At 49.6% G+C, this 18,329-nt stretch overlaps 1 protein-coding gene across 4 annotated transcripts; it reads left to right on the top strand.

The window, feature by feature from the left end:
• The first annotated feature begins 1,653 nt into the window (after positions 1 to 1,653).
• Positions 1,654 to 14,259, top strand: SMIM11 (small integral membrane protein 11). 4 transcript variants are annotated; one of them, XM_058661666.1, is made up of 5 exons: positions 1,661 to 1,778; positions 4,348 to 4,412; positions 4,981 to 5,084; positions 11,747 to 11,924; positions 12,941 to 13,022. In XM_058661666.1, exons 3-4 carry the CDS (start codon positions 5,073 to 5,075, stop codon positions 11,909 to 11,911), a joined length of 177 nt encoding a protein of 58 aa, XP_058517649.1. In that variant the 5' UTR covers positions 1,661 to 1,778; positions 4,348 to 4,412; positions 4,981 to 5,072; the 3' UTR covers positions 11,912 to 11,924; positions 12,941 to 13,022. The 4 variants fall into 4 exon arrangements, with proteins under 4 accessions (XP_058517650.1, XP_058517649.1, XP_004594181.1 ...); XM_004594124.3 differs by lacking the exon at positions 12,941 to 13,022 and adding an exon at positions 14,197 to 14,259 and having other exon boundaries at positions 1,662 to 1,778; XM_058661667.1 differs by lacking the exon at positions 4,348 to 4,412 and having other exon boundaries at positions 1,654 to 1,778; positions 12,941 to 13,021.
• The last annotated feature ends 4,070 nt before the right edge of the window (positions 14,260 to 18,329 follow it).

Here is an 18,329-nt window from a genome sequence, read left to right as displayed (position 1 = left end):
AACTCAACCATCCAGCCCTCACGGATGTTGTTGAGTGCCTCTCTGTCTAGCCACCTCAGCCCCCGTCTAAGTTTTCATGCCCTCCCACGGGACTAGTGACCCAGGAAGGGGGAACCCACTTTTTCCCTCCCAGGTCTCTCTCAGTCCCGGTTTATGCACTCTTTGGGTGGTTCTGTGATTTGACTTGACAGAATTAGTCCCCAGTGCCAGCTTCTGCCAGGTGATACTGCGGCCAAGCCCAAACATCCCTCATCCGCTCTAATTTATGCTTGCACCCACGATTCCCTAATATTTTCTACTTCATCGCTAGAGTCAAAGTGGCATTTACATTTAGACTACCAGGTCCAAATCTCAGTTTAGCACTGCAATTCACTTGTTGTATGGCACCAACCATTTCATCTTGCTCGCCTCAATTTCTTCATCCCAGAAGGGTGAACTGAGCACAGAATGAAAACTCTACGGACACTCTATCTCCTTATCCTTGTATAAGGGGCTTCAAAAAGTGCATAAAACGATGGGATTACAAGATCCGTTTATGGGGGCCGGAGCAGCAGCTAAATAGGCTAATCCCTGCCTGCAGCACTGGCATCTCATATGGGTGCAGGTTCATGCCAGGCAAAGCAGTGAAGGGTGGCCCAAAGTCTTGCGACCCTGTACCCACATGGGGGACCCAGAAAAGGCTTCTGGCTCCTGGTTTTGGAGCACTTCAACCCTGGCCATTGCAGCTATCTGGGAGAATGAAACAGCAGGTAGAAAATTCTCTCTCTCTCTCTCTCCTCTTTGCAAACAAGCCTTCCCAATAAAAATAAATCTTTTCTTGGAAAAGATTGATTTATAATACACATTTCCAAAAACTGTTTGAAGATCTTTAGTACGTATGCCTGGATTTCAATGTGTGTGTGCTTTTTTTCCTCCAAAATACACTTTTTAGTTCTATTTTCCACGAGCTTTCCGAAGCTCTGTTGCATTCCAGGGTCCGGTCTCGCGATTCTCCACGTGACAGGGACCACGTGTGCTCCAACCCTGCAAGTGATTCTGAATTATTTGTTGAATAAAACCATCTGGGAACCTGGATTGCTGTTACTGGCATATCCTACTGTTACATGCATCGAGTCAGGTTTAAACAAGGCGGAATCCCATATGGCTTCAACCTCACGAAGAACCAAGAATAGGGAGCAGGTGTCTAGCCTAGCAGTTAAGACTCCAGTTGAGAAGCCCAACTCCCACATCGGAGAACTTGGGTTTGATTTGGGGCTCATGGTAGTGATGGCTCTGTCTATCGGTGCCTGCCACCCACGTGGGATTCTTGGCATGAGTTCTCAGCTCCCAGCTTTGGCCAGTGTGGAAACCTGGCGTAGTGAGCCAAGAGATGGAGAGGAGCTACCTCTTAAAAGACAAAAAGGACAGATGATAACAAACTTGGTTACTGAAAGGATTCACATGACTGCTAACTTAGAACCGTCTTAGAGGGACCTAGGTGCCCCAATCCAAGCCAGCAGCCAGGAGGCATCCAGAGAAAGCAGGAAAGCTGAGAGTGAAGGAGCTCCGAGACACCGAGGCCATTCTTACCCTGCTCCAGCACATTGAAACAAGTCCGCGCGTCACAAACGGACGGCGCCTATTGCGCCTGCGTGCGGGGAGCGCCAACGTCAGCGGCCGGGGCCACTGCACCTGCGCGCCGAGCGGTGCATTTTGGGACCTGTAGTTTTCCGAGACCGGGTCGTGAGCTTTGTGGTTTATGCGCCGACCCCGTGCCAGGGGCTCTGCTGCCGGGAGCGGTAGGTGTTGGTGATAGGGTCGGGGACGGAAGCCTGGCGCGCCGCCGGCCTTGTGTCGGCGTTTCCCTTCCGAGACGAACGCCAGCCGGTCTCCACTCTCGGCGGTGTGTCCCTGACTGGCCAGGCCGCCCAGGGACTGCCATCTCCGCTCTGAGGCCCGCGCGGCCCTGGGCCGGGCGCAGCGTTGGTTCTGGACAGGCAGACAGGTGCCGGGAGTCATGACAGCCCCTGGCCGTCTTCCTCGGGTCTGATGAGTGGGACCTTCTGGGGAGCCCTGTGGTCTGGTCACCCCAGGTTCCCGAGGAGCCCAGAGGGACCCCCCCTTCCCCGACAACGGTGACCCCAGCCTCGTCCTGCAGGGCCTGGGGGTTCTGGTGGGTTCTGCTGCTGTGTATCTGAGGGCCGGGCTGCAAAAGCCATCAAGATGGGGCGGCCTGAGCCCCAGCAGTACTCATCAGCCGGAGTCCCTCGCTTTGGGACGTAGTGGGGCTGGTTCCCTTCTAGAAGCCCAAGTGATGCCGGAGGCTCAGCAGGCAGCCCCCCTTCCCAGACCCACCCCTGTGGCTGGTGGCCTGACATTGACCATCTCCTTTTACTGACCTCACCAACATAAACGAGTCGGATTTGTTATTGTGGTGTTTAGGAGAAACTAGAAAAGGAGGACCTGGAAGTACTGGCAGGTGTACCTAAGCCATTTGCCGTTTCTGAGTTTGAAGCACTGTGGGTAGCCCAGGGGCGTTTCAGAGTCCGCTGTCCGTGGATTCTGCGTGGTTGCTCACAGTTGTCCTCGTGTTGGTGGCTTTTTGCAGGTCAGCCCTCAGATGGCTACAGGCTGCCCCTGGCTTCTAGTGCAGCATCCAATGTGCCTACGATAGCGGTGCAGATCGCTTGCTGATATTTTTAGCTGTCTTAATCCTCATTTGCCAGCAGGCCTGCAGCGTGCTCTGAAAATGACTGACATGGGGCTGGGGGATTTGAGGAGTTGGGAAAGCTGCCACTCAGAGTGGCAATGAGCAGGGCTGGTGTCGATGGCGTATTGCCTTTGAATCTCTTGCCAATCTAGGTGTGAAGCCTAGGGAGTCGGCCAGTGCATGTTTTCCATCTTGAGAAGGTGGGGAGATAGGAATTCCAGAGTTGCAGAATTGTTCTTGGAATTCTGATTTTTATCAGGGAACACCCTTGGGCTGGGAGGGTTCGTGGTGTACCCTGGGTCCTGTGCCCTGCCCTTGGTGGTCCCTACCTCCTGGCCTGCGGGTTACTGTTCTTCATTCTGTGCCTTGCTGGACTGTGATGGCTGCCCTGTTGATGTCTTTGAATGAGACCTGGCCGTTATGGAAGTGGAGGTGTTTATCCTTGTGTTGGCGGTTGCTGTGTATCTGTGTTTTCTGTGTGCTCAGCACAGGGGTGTTGGGGTTTACAGCCCAGCCTCTGAAGCAGCATTGACTGAGAGCTGAGGCGTAGGGACGCAGAGCGCCTTGTCCATGGTCGTAGTCCATGTCTGCCAGGACCAGAATGCTGGACGGTCACTTCCACTTATTCCAACTAGCATCCTTTTAGGACCTATGGTTGTCCTTGACCATGATAATAATTTTTTTAAAATACCATTAGGTATGTGTTATATGGTCTCAGAAAATGAGTCGGGAACAGGCAAACCTCTCTTCTGTGTTTGCACACAACCCATTTAGGCAGGGTTTGCAGAAGTAAAAAGCTACAAGACCTTAAATATTTCTAAACAATGTAACATGGCTAAGCCCTAAGATATTTAGAGATTTCTTGGGGTGGAAATCCCAGCGACAGGTTGTAGCATGTTAGGCTCCCAATCTGCTGCTGCTTAGGCCAGCGAGCCGTGTCCACACAAGGGTAACAAGCACCTTCAGTCACCGCTACCACATTGGAACAGATCTGCAGTTTAAATTCTTCATATTCGCATATCTGACTTTTATCGGGCGGATAAGCAGCCTATCGTGTGCGGACTGCTGGCTCGTTTCCAAGCTGCTGCAATCTTGAACAGAAGAAGTGTGAACTTTTTTTCTATCTGGATGCCTTTATGGTTGAAAATTTCCCTACAACATCCCTCCTGAAGTTCACCTTCTCCCCGTTCTGTAGGCCTGTGGCATTTTCTGTTTTATTTCTTAATTCTAAATTCACTGAAAGACAAGTGTCTCCACCCCCCTCCCTTTTTTTTCTAAATATAAGCTCTCTAGGCACTCAGCATACAGGGGTACTTCAAAAGTACGTGGGAGGTGGAACTGAAATGTTTGGGCACACAAATTGTAGAAATCTATGCGTAGTTGTTTCTAGTACACATTTCCCATGAGCTTTTTGAAGATCTCTATAGTTAGGCTCTGGGACTGACTGCATGGGTTTGAGTTCCACTCCTACCTAAGACCCCAGATCTTGACTGAAAGTTTGTTTTTGCTCCTTTGGACTGGAAATAAAAGACTATACTTGCTCGGGCAGATGCAAGGACCAGCTGAGTCCATTCAGCTCAGGATGGGCGGCCACGGGAGAGTGAAGCCGTGGTCACTGTGTGTGAGTTTCAGATGGGTCCTCCTCTCTTCACCCACAGATGGGACCAAGGCCCTGAGCAAGTGTGAAGTTCTACAACCCGAGCTCGTGTCTACCACCTCTGGGGTAGGTGTTCTGTTCTAACAAGAGCTACAGAGGAGACCCTGGAGCACACCCTGCACTCCACAGGGTCCCGGCCTTGTCCCGCTCGCCTCCCCTTCCACTGGCCCCTCCTTGTGCTTTGAGAAGAAATTCCACATATGCCTTACTTGCTTACTTGCTTTGGACTGCCCCCCACCCTTTTGCCTCCCCTGTCATGTACTTTGTTTCCTCTAGAAACTTTTTTTGTTTTTCAAAACCAAGATGCACTCAGTTGCTATTCCTAAGACTTGAGAGACCCATCAGCCCTCCTCCCTAAACCAGCCTTGTACAGGGCAGGAGGTGGGTGGACGGACAGCTTTGCACTTGGGTCGCGAGTCCTCAGAAGCGTGCATGGGAGCAGGTGTCCCCTTAGGTGTGGCACGGCCACCCCTGCTGGTTACTGAGTACTTTCTGCTGCATGGAAGCCAGGTGGGTCCCTCTCCCGGGCCTCCTAAGTCACTCCCCAGCCCTAGGCTGCCTTATTCAGGATGTCCACCTGCCTCCCCGAAGAGCCTGCTGTCAAGCTGACCTCTGCATTTTTTTTTCCTTCTAGCTCTCTGCACCTGACCTCCCAGCTCCTTCTCTTTATGCGCTGTTCTGGGAGGGCCCTTCCTTGATCAGGAGTCAATTCACAGGTGGCCCACCATGAACTGGAAGGTGAGGATAGATATAAACAATTACGGTTTGGATTTTTATTTTTCTTTGGATTGTAAAAACAGGATATAAATAGACTGAATAAATATAAAAGTGAAATGAAAGCATATGATATTTATGTTTTTAAAAAATATTTATTTGAAAGGTAGTTATGAGACAGAGACTGAGGGCAAGAGAGAGATCTTCCTTCCACTAATCCACTTCCAAATGGCTGCAGTGGCCAGGAGTGGGCCAGTTCAGAGCCAGGATCCAGGAGTGTCTTCTGGGTCTCCGATTGGGTGCAGGAGGCCAAGTACTTGGGCCATCCTTCAGCTGCTTTCCATGCCATTAGAGGGAACTGGATTGGGAGCGGATCAGCCAGGACTCAAACTGGTGGTGCTGCAGAGTGCAGCTTAATCCACCACACCACAGCACAGACAGAAGCATAATGATATTGGATGCTTTGAGTCAGAACAGAGGTATATATTTAATTTCAACACTTCTGGAAGAAAGCCAAGCCTTTTCTTTGAGTATGCGTGCACAAACTTCAGATTTGCCCTACTTGAAAAAAGCGTGGCCTCAACGCCTGTCCTGCGGTTGTACATTTTGGTTGAAGGCAAGTGGAATGGACTTAATGAGTCCTCCTGACTTCCGTATAATCCCAGCATGATGGCATTTGGAGGTGCAACCTGATTGGACGGAGCTGCCATAACTGTGGTTAGTGCTCTTATGCCAGGCACCCAGAGAGCTCCCTCTCCTTATTTCTGCTTTGTGAGGAAACAACAAGAAGTTGGCAGTAGGAACCTTCTAGAGAACCGTGGGCAGAATCCAGCCATGCCACCTCTGGGGCAGAAAGAAGCACATTGTGCCTGTTGTGGATAAACGGCCCGGCGTATGCCACTTCGTTTAAACTAAGATCTTGTGGAGCATCTCTGTACAAAATCTTCCCAGATTTCTGTGTTTCTTCTCTAGTTTTTGTTTTTTAATTTAAAATGTTTTTTTTAATTTATTTAAAAGGCAGAAATAACAAGAGTACATGTGTTCTCTTCCTCTTGTTCATTCTCCAAACTCCCACCAAGGCTGGGGATGGGCCAAGTCAAAGCCGGAAGCCCGGCACATGACTAGGCTGTTCCAGGGGATTGCAGGAACCAGCTGTTGGGAGTTGTCACCCTCTGCACCACTTGGTGGGCAGTGGCAGGAAGCTGGAATCAACAAGGGATCCAGGGTTGGAACTCGGGCACTTGGAGATGGGATGTCGATATTCCAAGTAGCATCTGAACATGTACACCAAATACCTGCCAGCTTCCCTAAGCTTTTACACTTGTAAATAGCTTCTCTCTCTCTCTCCATTTTCTTTTTTCTTGTTCCAATCAAACTTGAGTCTTTCAAAAACATTTGCTTAGTTTGCATTTAAGTAGCCTAAATTGTTCTTTTTACAATCATGTTACTTATATTTCATTTATTTTACTGATTTCCTTATTTTTAAAGATGTGTTTATTTTATCTGAAAGTCAGAGTTAGAGAGAGAGTGACAGAGAGCAAGATCCCCCAACTATTGTAGTTCAAGACTCCTATGGCCACAATGGTCAAGCTGTCCCAGTCTGAAGCTGGGAACCAGGAGCTTCCTCTGGGTCTCCCATGTGGGTCCAGGGGCTCAAGGCCATGGGCCATGCTCCTCTGCCTGTGTAGCTGTTAGCAGGGAGCTGGATCGGAAGTGGAGCAGCCAGAACTCAAACTGGTGCCCATATGGATGCCTTTGCTGCAGATGGAGGATTAGCTTGCCTGCTATGCCACCACACTGGTCCCTTAAATGTCATTTTAAAATAAAGTCTCTGCTGTAGCCACAAGCACCACTTAGATGAGTTGGAGAGTATACACACCTCATTCCTATAGATATTAGATTCTGTGATGGGAACAGAGGTCCAGTGGTAGCCAGAGAGCCCGAGCCAGCTGTCCTACTCAGGGCTTGTCGGTTGGATCTACAGAGGGAAGAGAGGGCCACTTGGATTCCCTGTAGGCACCAAGGTGAGGTGGAGGCCAGTTGAGAGAGCCTGTACCCAGGGCCCATGCAAAGACACAACTGGCTAATCCTCTACTTCTAAGCACTGGCATCTCATGTGGGCACCAGTTCATGTCCCAGCTGCTCCACTTCTAATCCAGTTCCCTGTTTGTGGCCTGGGAAATCAGAGGTGGATGGCCCAGAGCCTTGGGACCCTGTGCTGCATGAGAGACCTGGAGGGCACTCTTTGGATCTGCTCGGCTCTGGCCGTTGTGGCTGCTTGGAGAGTGAACCAGAGGATGGAAGATTTTCTTCTGTCTCTCCTCTCTTTGTAAATCTGCCTTTCCAATGAAAATAAATAAATCTTTTCTTTCTTTTTTAAGACAGCCTGCACTAACATGTTTAAGGTAGCCACTTTGGGAAGTATTAAAATTCGTGTACTCTCTCCCCACCAAGAGATAACGGCTGTGAATGGTTTTGGTTTATCTTCTTGCAGTAGTTTTTTTCCTATAGAGGGAATCTTCAAAAACTCATGGAAAATGTATATTATGAATAATACATGGATTTCACAAATTTTTTACATGAAGTTAATTCCATGATCCTTTTGAAATAGCCACATACAAGTCTGGTGTGTGTCTCTTTCCAAATGTAGCATCCTGGAATTGATTCCATTAGAAGCATTTCCTTGTTCATAGCCTGCAGTGACTACCTATTGTAAAGAGAACTGGAAGTTTCTGGAAGCAGGGAGGCAGGCGAGCGCAGACCTCCCCTGCAACCCCAGCTCTGTGGGGCCTGAGCCTTTTTTGTGAGGAAGGGTCCCTTGTGGAGAGCTCGGGGCTGTGTCCTCCAGGGAGAATCTGTGGAAGTGACAGAAGTAGAGGAAGGACTCTGGGAAGGGGTTGAAGAGCTAGGACAGTTTGCTCCGAATGCACTGTGGGGCCAGAGGTGGAGGAGGGACGGGGAGGCCATGTAAGCCAACCAGGGAGAAACAGCCATGAGGCAGAGGACGTCCACCTGCTGCAGTGGCTAGGCCAGTGGGGGCGAGAGGCGGTGACTGGTACTAGAGGTCGTGTCAACAAGGCTCTCAGCATCATGTTGCGTGCACCAGGGTGGTAGGGCTTATACCTGATGGCGGTCACAGTCACCTTGAGGACCAGTGAAAGGACTGGCCTGCAGCTGCTGGTAGCCTCGGTCTGGCGTGGGGCCTGAGTGTACTTTGCTGCTGCTGTTGGTCCAGGATGCCATGTAGATAGCTGTTTCTCTTCATTCCAGTCCTGCCTGCAAGAGACCTGTCTCCAGGTCAGGAGCTGGATCTGCCCAAACCTTCCAGCTTCAGACAGGCACAGTACCCTGGCATACAGGAAGCAGCCTTGTGTGTGAAATAGGCCCCTGGCTCGTAGTACCAGAGAGGAGTTGGCCTCATTGTTAAAGGAGTGAACCATGGCCACCTCACAGGCACTGGGCACTTTAAAAAGTAGGGTAGATCTGGCCTACCCAACACTCAACACTGTCTTCCCCCAAAGGTTTGCATGCTTTGAGAGATACAAAGGACACAGTTTGCTGGAAAGACTGAACAGATCTCCCCTCCCCCACCGGAGGTGCAGAAAAGGGCCCCATGTTCTTGACATTAGCCTTTAGGGTTCTTGAGCTCCGCTGCCCTCAAGTCCTCAAATGGCCACCTTCTCTCTGGTCCCTAGGGAAGGAAGGCAGGACTAAACCACTCGCTGGCGTGTGCCTTTGTTGCTGTGCCTCCATTCCTGTTCTGTGCTGAGTCGTGGAGGACTGCGGGCCGTAAAGCAAGCTCCATCGTGACAGGACTTTAGCGCTCAGCCCAGTGGCTTTGTGACACAAGTGGACCTATACCTTCCCGGAATGGGAGCCTGCGGAATGGTGGACTTGGAGGATTGTTACAGGGCTGGAGCCGTGAGGTTAGCCATGCTCTGAGGGGAGCGAGAGCTTGGAGACCTTAGAGCCGCTTCTGTTTGCCAGGATGAAAAATTGTAGTTTGACTTTGTAACTTTTTTTAGTGTTTTATTCTTTGGGCAGTGATATTATGTTTTCTTTCTTTATTTTTAAGTGCTGCTGTACTTTAAAAAAATTTTTTTAAAGATTTCATTTGTTTGAAAGACAGAGTTAAAGAGAGGGAGAATGAATGAGATAGATATCTTTTATTTGCTTTCTCACTTCCCTGATTGCCTCTAGAGCCAAGCCTGGACCGGGCCAAAGCCAGGAGCCAAGAGCTTCATCCCCGTCTCCCATTTGGGTGCGGAGGCCAAAGTAGCTGGGCCTTCTTTCACTGCTCCCCAGGAGAATTAGCTCTAGCAGAAGCAGAGTAGCTGAGACTTGAACAGGTACCCATGTGGGATGCTGGCATTTCAGGTGGCAGCTGAACTCGTTGCAGTGCAACACTGGCGCTGTTCTAGATATTCTTTATTTAAAATGAATTAGTGGCTACCAAACTTAATCCAATTAGTGAATATTCATATGTTCTTATCCTTTTATTTAAAGTAAAATAATTTAAATCTTTGAAGTGCCCCTCCTCCTGTGACACCCCTCGTATATTTATTGTATCACAGCCTTGAGATTTCCGTGTCTGATACCATGAGTCTAGTCCTCTCTGGTCAGTTCAGTAGCCAAGCCATCATGTATCTGCATAATTAGATGGTGGCAGTGAGAGGGTCGTGAGAGTGCAGTGTGTATCACATGGCACCAGTGGAAGACACACACAGCGGTGCTCGGCAAGGATTAGGTCTCCCAGTGACATTGTAGCCAGCAGTTTGTGGAAGCACACTGTGATGTACACACAATGATGTCACCTAGGGATGCAGCTCTCGGAAGGTGTCCTGGTGACTCAGCAGCGCGTGTCTGTGTCCCCGGGCAGCAGAGCATGACCGGGTCCCTCAGGGTTGGGTCAGACCCTGCCTCACCATCCACACTGTGCTCTTCCTCAGCCGACAGCCTGACTGCCTCCTATGGGTCATGAAGAATGAAAGAACTCACGTGGAATCATGGAGCATGCCAGGTTCCCATAAAACACTCACATACAGCGTCTGTGTACACATGTGTGATTTCATTGATTTCAATTCCCTGCCACTCAGCATGGCCCAACTGCTTTGGCCCCTGCACCCAAATGGGAGATCCGTGCACCAGTGGGAGGGACCGGACCGTCTGGCCCCACTCTGGCCACAGCACTGATGGCTGTGTGCTTCTGGCTCAGCCTTCATGAACTTTCCTTCTCTCCATTAGGTCATCTTCACAATCCCGTCCAGCCCCCTGCACCTGTGAGCACATTGCTCTCAGCTGCACCTTTCACCGTCCATTTCCAGTCAGCATTAGCGGGACCATCGGAGGAGATTCAAGTGCGCTTCCCGTAGAATCTCATTGTGCTGACATTTTATATACGAAATAATGCTTGATAACTTAGCCTGATGATTTCGCTGGGATAGATCCTACTTGGTGTTCTAAACAACTGATGCCTTAATTAAAACATGCCCTTTCACTGCATGTGGAGAGTACTAGTTAGGCACACAGAAAGCTTGTCGTTATTGTTTAGGTCGTACCAACCATGCTTATGAAACTAGCACAGCGTTTTTGTTTTGTTTTTTGAGATACCATTATGCTATGCTGGTGTAGAATTTCATAGTAAGAGCCACAGGTATAATGAGTGAGCAATTCAAATCTGTAGTTACTCCTTAGATGCCATCTGGCCAGTGGAGTAAGTTTTCTGCCCAATAGGAAGTTACAGAGGCAGTTAACAAATAGCCGTGTTTTGACCTGTAGAGTTCTCTTGAATTCTATCTTACCTTCAAGTGCCAGTGCTAATGACTGAGTGCAGAACCGAGAGACCTTCATGGTGTCCTAAACTGGGAGAATCTAGGGAAGGTCCAGGACTTTGGCGAGGGAGGAGTCAGAAGCTCGGACGTGTCCAGGGACCGTCCCAGCTCACACGGCCAGCCAGTGGCCTGGCAGAGCTCTACAGCAAGCCCTGGCCCCAGCCCTCTTCACTGGACCCTGATGCTGCCTCCGAAGCGGGGATGAAAGTGGGGCGTGAGACCTGGTGGTTAAGCGGCTAGCATCCCACATCGGGCTATCTGGGTTCATTTCTTGGCTGCAGCTCTGCCAATGACGCAGGCCCTGGGAGCCAGCATGATGCATAGTCTTCTCTGCCCTGAGCCCGACAGACGTTGGGGTCACAGACTCCAGAGTGTGTGACAGTAACTGGGGACTATCAAGGAACTGTGTTCCTGCCACTTATGTGAAAGACTGGCTCCTGGATTTGGCTTCAGCCCAGCCGCAACTATTGTGGCCATTTGGGGAGGGCACCAACGTGTGGAAACCCTCCTGGTCTCTCTCTTGCTCTTTCTTTCTCAAATAATGAAATAGAAAGAAGCAGGGGGCTTGACTGTCCAGCCAGTCCCATGGGATACTGCACCTGTAGTTGGCTGGGCTTCCTCTCTGTGGAGCCAGTAGCAAGGGAGTCGATGAAGGGCAGAGCTGTAACTGCACCATTGGTGACTGGTGACCTGGACCAGGGACCTTGCCTGAATGGTTGCCAGTGTAGCCCTAGCACCTAGCCTTGTGCCTGGTAAACAGCAGGTGCTCAGTAAATATTTGCTGGATGAAGGGACATAAAAGACGCATGCCATATCACTGATAGAGCGATTAGAGCGGTTTCTTTTCTCCTCCAGGCCATCGAACATGTGCCCGTGCTGCTGTATATCTTGGCAGCAAAAACGTTAATTCTCTGCCTGGCATTTGCTGCTGTGAAAATCTACCAGAGGAAGAGACTGGAAGCAAAACAGCAAAAGCTGGAGGCTGAGAAAAAGAAGGAATCTGAGAAGAAGGAAAACTAAAGGGAGGTGCCAGGTATGTAGGCCTTGCAGCTGTCCAATGTCCAGTGCAAGCAGTGTCCTGCCACTTGCTGGGCATTCCATGTGTGAAGGGCTGCATGAAGGCACATGGCCCCACGTGCCCTCCAGTAGAACAGCCCTGTTTAAGTGTCACACATACAGCTCCTGATACCCAGTCCTGTGTGCTCTGGTTCCAGTGTGGCTGCTCGTGGGTGTTACGTCACAGGACCCTTGAGAGTGTGACCATAGCTGTGGACACAGTGCACCTGTGCTAAAAACACCTGCAGCTGTGTGTCCACTTGGAAATGTGGGGAGCGGGATGAGGAAGAGAGGAGCCACATGTCATTTGAAATCTCAGGGCTAAGAAGAAACTCTCTTGTCTCATAAAGAATGTGACTCCTTGACATGGTCTGTTGATCGCTCCCCAATCTGTCCTTCCCCTATTCTCATTTGTCCACTTCTTTGTACCCTGCCCAGCTCCTGCAGGCCATGCCTGAATCACAACAGACTCTCATGCCCCTTGGCATGGGTTCTTAGTGCCCCTGGCTAAGGAAGTCAGCCTCAAAATACTTGCCAAGTCCATGAAGGACTCACTTCTCAGGGTAGTCTGGTCCCCATCACTGTGCATACGGGAGGGTCCCAAAGATGTGGGTGTGGGGTTGAGACAAGTCAGTACATGAAGGCTCCAGGAACCAGGCATTAAGCCCCTCTAACAGATTCAACATATGACCACTTGGTTCTGCTGTGTTAATCAGCATCTTCATTTGTCTGAAGTGTTCAGCTGTGACGACTGGAGTGTCTAGGTCAGTGGTTCCCAAACTTGCTGGAGGGTCAGAGTTGTCGGGGCACTGGGTAACAGCACAGCCTCCTGGGCCCCAGCCATTGGCAGAGCCTGTTAGGTTGTGGTTGGATCTGGGCATCTGTTCTTGGGGAAATTTCACAGGTCAAGGGGGAGCATTTGGCATAACAGGTGCTATGGGATGCTGAAGTCCAGACCACCTGGATTCGAGTCTCAGCTCTTTCCGATTCTAGCTTCCTGCTGATGCATAACCTGGGAGGCGACAAGACATGGCCCTGGGACTTATGATCCAGGTCAGCCTGCCCCAGGGTCCACTGTTATTGTTGCAAACATTTCGGAAGCCATCCAATGGATGCAAGGTCTCTCTCTCTCTGCCTTTCATTAGCAGGGAGCTGGGTCAGTAGTGAAGCAGCTGGGACTTGAACCATCACTCTTACAGGATACCAGCGCTCACAGGAGGTGGATTAATCTTCACCCTAATGTCAGTCCTTCTGCCTTCCAAATAAAATGAAAATTTAAAAAGAATGAAACTCCCGCAGGTGATTGTTACACAGTGCTCACAACAGACAGGTGCCTGTGGAAGCCTCTGGTCTAGCTGCCTGCCGTGCACAAACCCTGCCTGCTGTGCCACTGCCTGCTTCTAGCAGTAGCGACTCCCTAATAGTGATGCTGGTCGTGTTGATGTTCAAGACATGGAGTGCCACTTCCCAAGAGATTCTTCCCAGCCAGGCATTTTGCTAAGCTGGCTTTGCATATCTGGCCATCCTAGGCAGTCTTCCACCAAACCTCCGAGGTGTGTTCACATTCAGAAGAGTGGCCCACACCAGGTGTGGCGAAGAGCCGAACCAGGGCCTGAACCCATGTCGAGCATGTCTAACCACTGTACCACCCCTGGGCTGTGTGGCTCCCCAGGGCCTGCGGGTGAGCCCGTGGCAGCGAGTACTTCTCTCTCTGCTGCTGCTCGCAGCCTGGTGTTCACCCCCCATGTGGTGGTCCAAGGTGGGCTCCAGGCTTTTGCCTGTTTCACAGCCTTGCCTGGTTTCTCTTTTAGGCCGTCTGGTTGACTGACACTTAGAGGTAGGCGCTACTAGGAAGGGTGAGAGGGCACAATGAGGCCAACAGAAGGCTGTTGGACGTGAGGTCATATGTCCCAGACAGTGAGCGCTTTATGCTTTAAGCTGTGAAGAAGAAGCAAAAAGCGGATGTGGGGCCCTGCGTGCTTGTTTCCAGCAACAGCCATCCCCCGAGACACATCAGTGAAGTCAGGGCCGGGGGCTTGTGCAAGTGGATGCAAGCCGACCAAGGGGATCACTGTGCTGCGTCACGAGACTTTACACAAAAGCCTTTGTTAGAGGGAAGATGCTGCAGCTCAGGGCTTTCTGTTGACCGCATGTCTCAATGGCTGGACGTGCAGGTTGCTGCTGAGCAGGTGAAACACTAGCTGCCATTCTCAAGCTTTTCTTCTGTCCCCTTTGGTCTTCCCATCTAGAGTTTGCCCTGTAAACGTCAGCTTGAGTGGACTGCGGCCGAGGAGCAAGAACTCGAAGACTGCGGTTTAAAGAACTTAAAACAGTATAACTTGAAACCATGTGGATTTTTATATGCTTTTAAATGATGTAGTATTTTTGGTGAAATAAAGCACCTTCGTAACAAAGGCGTCTCTGGTCTTTGGACTAATCTAAGTGAGTGTGTGTGTGTCTTCCTCTCTCGTACTCTGATTTCTATTTATGGCCATGAATAGAGTGCCCAAAACTGGTGGCTTAGAAAAGTGGTTCATTTGGGTTCACAGTTGTGGGGGTGGAAAGTGCAAGACCGAGCACCTAGCTGTGGAGAGGGCCACGTGCCACTTCCACTCAGGATGGAGAAAGGGAAGGGGAGTGGGCTTGCGCACAGAATGAAGCATGAGGGATGGCCTTGCTTTGCCAGGGCTGCTCTCATCGGGACACACCCATTCCCAGGAGAATTAAACCCCTTCTGGGGAGGGGGAGGCACTAAGCCCTGGTGGCCTTCATCACTCTGAAAGGCCCCGCCAGGCTCCACTGGAAACCCAACTACACCATGAGTCTCAGAACGCTATAGCAGAGCGGCTCTCCCCACCCCTCCGTTTCCCCGGCTGTTGTAGCTATGGGTCCCAGTCACAGGTCCACGTCCGCAGAGGTTGGTCATACAGGCAGCATCTGCTGGGGGAACAGGATCCTGGGCCGTGCAAGTCACAGCCACTCCCCTCACCTGCTTGGTCCCTGGTGTGGTGATGTGGAGCTCAGTACACAGGAGTAGATCAGCAGGGGCGTCACCTCCACAGGATCAAGAGGAGTAGAAAAAGGCAGTGTGACCCCCTGAATCATGCCTGCTTCCTGTCTGTGATGTAGTCTCCACACACACACACACACACACACAGACACCATGGGGTCTCTCCCTCCACACACACACACACACATGCACACCGTGGGGTCTCTCCCTACACACACAAACACACACACTCGCACCATGGGGTCTCTTCCTACACACACACACACACACACCATGGGGTCTCTCCCTCCACACACATGCACACACACACACTCGCACCATGGGGTCTCTTTCTACACACACACTTACACACACACAAACCCCATGGGGTCTCTCCCTCCGCACACACACACTCGCACCATGGGGTCTCTTCTTACACACACACATACACACACTAGCACCATGGGGTCTCTTCCTACACACACACATACACACACACAAACCCCATGGGGTCTCTCCCTCCACACACACACACACACTCCCGCTATGAAGCCCTCACCTGTGCAGGCTCTCCCACGCTAAGCTAAAAGCCCTCTTTTCTGTAGATATTACTTAGCCTCCAGCATTTGATTATAATAACTGTAACTGACTAACACACCTGACTCTGCTGGCTGCAAACCTCAAAATGATTGACAGAGACTTTCAATTCAGCTTTTAGCCCCTGTAGAAAGCTGCCTTTGCCTGGGAGCCCAGCTGGGCCTGCTGGGACAGGAAGAGATGAGCAGGAATTGTCGGGCCCAGGCCTGCCGGAGACCAGCTCCAGCTCAGTTCGGAGCTCGAGAAGGGTGTGTGAGATAGGCGTAGAAAGAAAAAGAGAGACGGACCACTACAATTCCAAGATGATTGTGGACATTGCGAGAAAGCTGTCCGCTTTATTTATACAGAAGCAGTACAAGGTTTTCTTTTAGGGGCATTTTGACATAGCCTCAAGGGGGGCACAATTTACAGCTTCCTGAGAGATGATTGAGGAAGGATTCCACATTCTTTGCTTATCTTGGTTTGCCAGTCTTCATCTGCTCTCCTCAGGTCTGGGCTCTAACCTTGGCGCCACCCGTGACAACCAGACCCCTACCTTGAATTATCTATGGGTTAGTAAGTCCGGGGTCTTGGTCTATGGGGATTATGGGCCATTGGCACTAAAGGCCATTAGGTCAGCAAGCTCACACAGTTTGTTAACTGAACAAGTAAAGCAAGAGTTATAACGGCGGAAAAATTGTAATTAGCAATGAGCCAAGTTTACTCCATTTATGTTTCAATTCTACAATGGACAAGTGAGTGTTTCCAAAGACAATTCTACAAATTGTTTCACCTTAAGACAGGGCATTATCCATTCAACATTGCAGCCAAGAATTTCTCAGTAGGCAACACATCTTATGCAGTAATATACTCCTACTGCAATTCTTATTCTACAACTTATCTATCACTACATGGGAGAAATACATCAAGAGAAAAAAAAACATGAAGATCTAAGACAAAAAGTTTTAAACATTACATTTCTCTATAACTGCAGGGTTTGCAACTTCATAAGTGACTAAACAATAATCAAAAGTATATCTTTGTGATGTTAGTGAAATCAGCCTATATTTCCTCTAGTTAGAAATTATGAAAGCAGCTAAAGCAACTACATTTTCTATGCTCTAAAGAGTTGCAAGGACAGGCTAACCCTTAAGGTCACAGTAACTATAATTTTTTTGCCTTAGCAGGATAGCCTTTAGGGTCCCAGTAACAGGATAGCTTTTAGGGTCACAGTAACAAGATAATTTTTAGGGTCCCAGTAACAGGATAGCTTTTAGGGTCCCAGTAGCTATATTTTTTGTCCTAGCAGGACGGCCTTTAGGGTCACAGTAACAGGATAGCTTTTAGGGTCCCAGTAGCTATATTTTTTGTCATGGCAGTTTTAACCCATACTCCCATCATTTCCATTAGTTTGTAAAATTCTTATCAAGCCATTTCCCAGAAAGCATGCTAAATGTCCGGGCCAGATTTTATGGCAATGGGTAGGTACACAATAAGGTGTCTGTATCTGTGTCTCCCGTCCCGGGGAAGAAATCACCCGATACTGGAGAGCGTTTCAGAGGCACTTTTATTCCAACCTTCAGTTCCTTCTTTGGGGCAGAAGCCCCTGGCTTATATATCCCTCCTATCCGTTAAATCCGTTACCCAGAAGCCTTCAGTTAAGTCAGTTAATTCCGTTATTTCCGTTACACAGAGAACCTCCTCACCCCTCCCCCAAGGCCCCTGGCTTATCCAATCAGCTTACACGCCTGAGGCAAGTGGTAAAGGGCCAATCACAGGGCACTTCCTGAAACCTGTCTCCAAGAGGAAGTAGGGTCCGGGCATCATCTTAGGGCAGGGCACACATACAGTGCTCCCAACAACTCCCCCTTCTTGTTTTATTAAGCAAGGGACCATGCCTGTCTTAGGTGTTCCCTTACCCGTCATGGGCTAACCACGTGGCTAGGAGCGTGGCGCCTGTCTTAGGTTGGTGAAGCTGTATCGGATACTTACCCGTCTCTGGCTACCGGTCCAACATGCCTAGCCAGACTTCTGGGGATTCTCTGTTGTGAAGGGCAAGCCAGCTTGCACTAGCAGCCGCTGATGCTGCTGCTGACGCCGTGCTCAAAGATGAAGTGTCTGCAGACCCCAAAGAAATGAGATAAGGCCCAGGCCTACTATACCGGCCCATTGGCGTGCAAAGGAAAGACCCTTTAGTATCCAATTTGTCCATTGCTCTACCGTGGCAATCTCTACTTTGGTGCTATTTATATCAGATAACTCTCTGGGCAAATTCAATGCTCGGGACCCATTGGTGACAATAGAGGATTGTGACACACAATCCAGGTAGTCTAAGCACACAAGAAGTCCCCATATAATGGAGCTTGTACACATACATAAATAGCATTATAGATAACATCATGACTGCAATTAACTTTAACATCTTCCCATATTCTAGAACTATTACTACTATAATTACAATTTTTTATCACTACCTTATCAATAAATGCAAAAGCTGATATATCTGAACATCCACCCCTATGGGTGCACAATACCCAAGCATTCCAGGGCTGGGCAGATACAGATCGAACAGGATTACCATATGTATAATTATATCAAACTGAACATCCTAAGTCCCATACAAATAAACCAAAAGGCTTCTCCAGTGTGTAAATTATCAAACTAAACATCTCGAGTCCCATTCAAATAAACTGAAAGGCTTCTAAATAGATTAGCTGCAAGTTGGAAACTGAGAGGACCTCAGATAACATGTCCACCTGTTCTTAAGTCAAGTCCACTCAGCAGTTTATGATTAGCAAGCCAGTCCAAACATGTTAC

This window comes from Ochotona princeps, chromosome 3, assembly GCF_030435755.1.
Source record: "Ochotona princeps isolate mOchPri1 chromosome 3, mOchPri1.hap1, whole genome shotgun sequence".
NCBI lineage: Eukaryota > Metazoa > Chordata > Mammalia > Lagomorpha > Ochotonidae > Ochotona > Ochotona princeps.
Note: the sequence above shows the minus strand (reverse complement) of the source record. Positions and strands in the feature narration are given on the sequence as shown.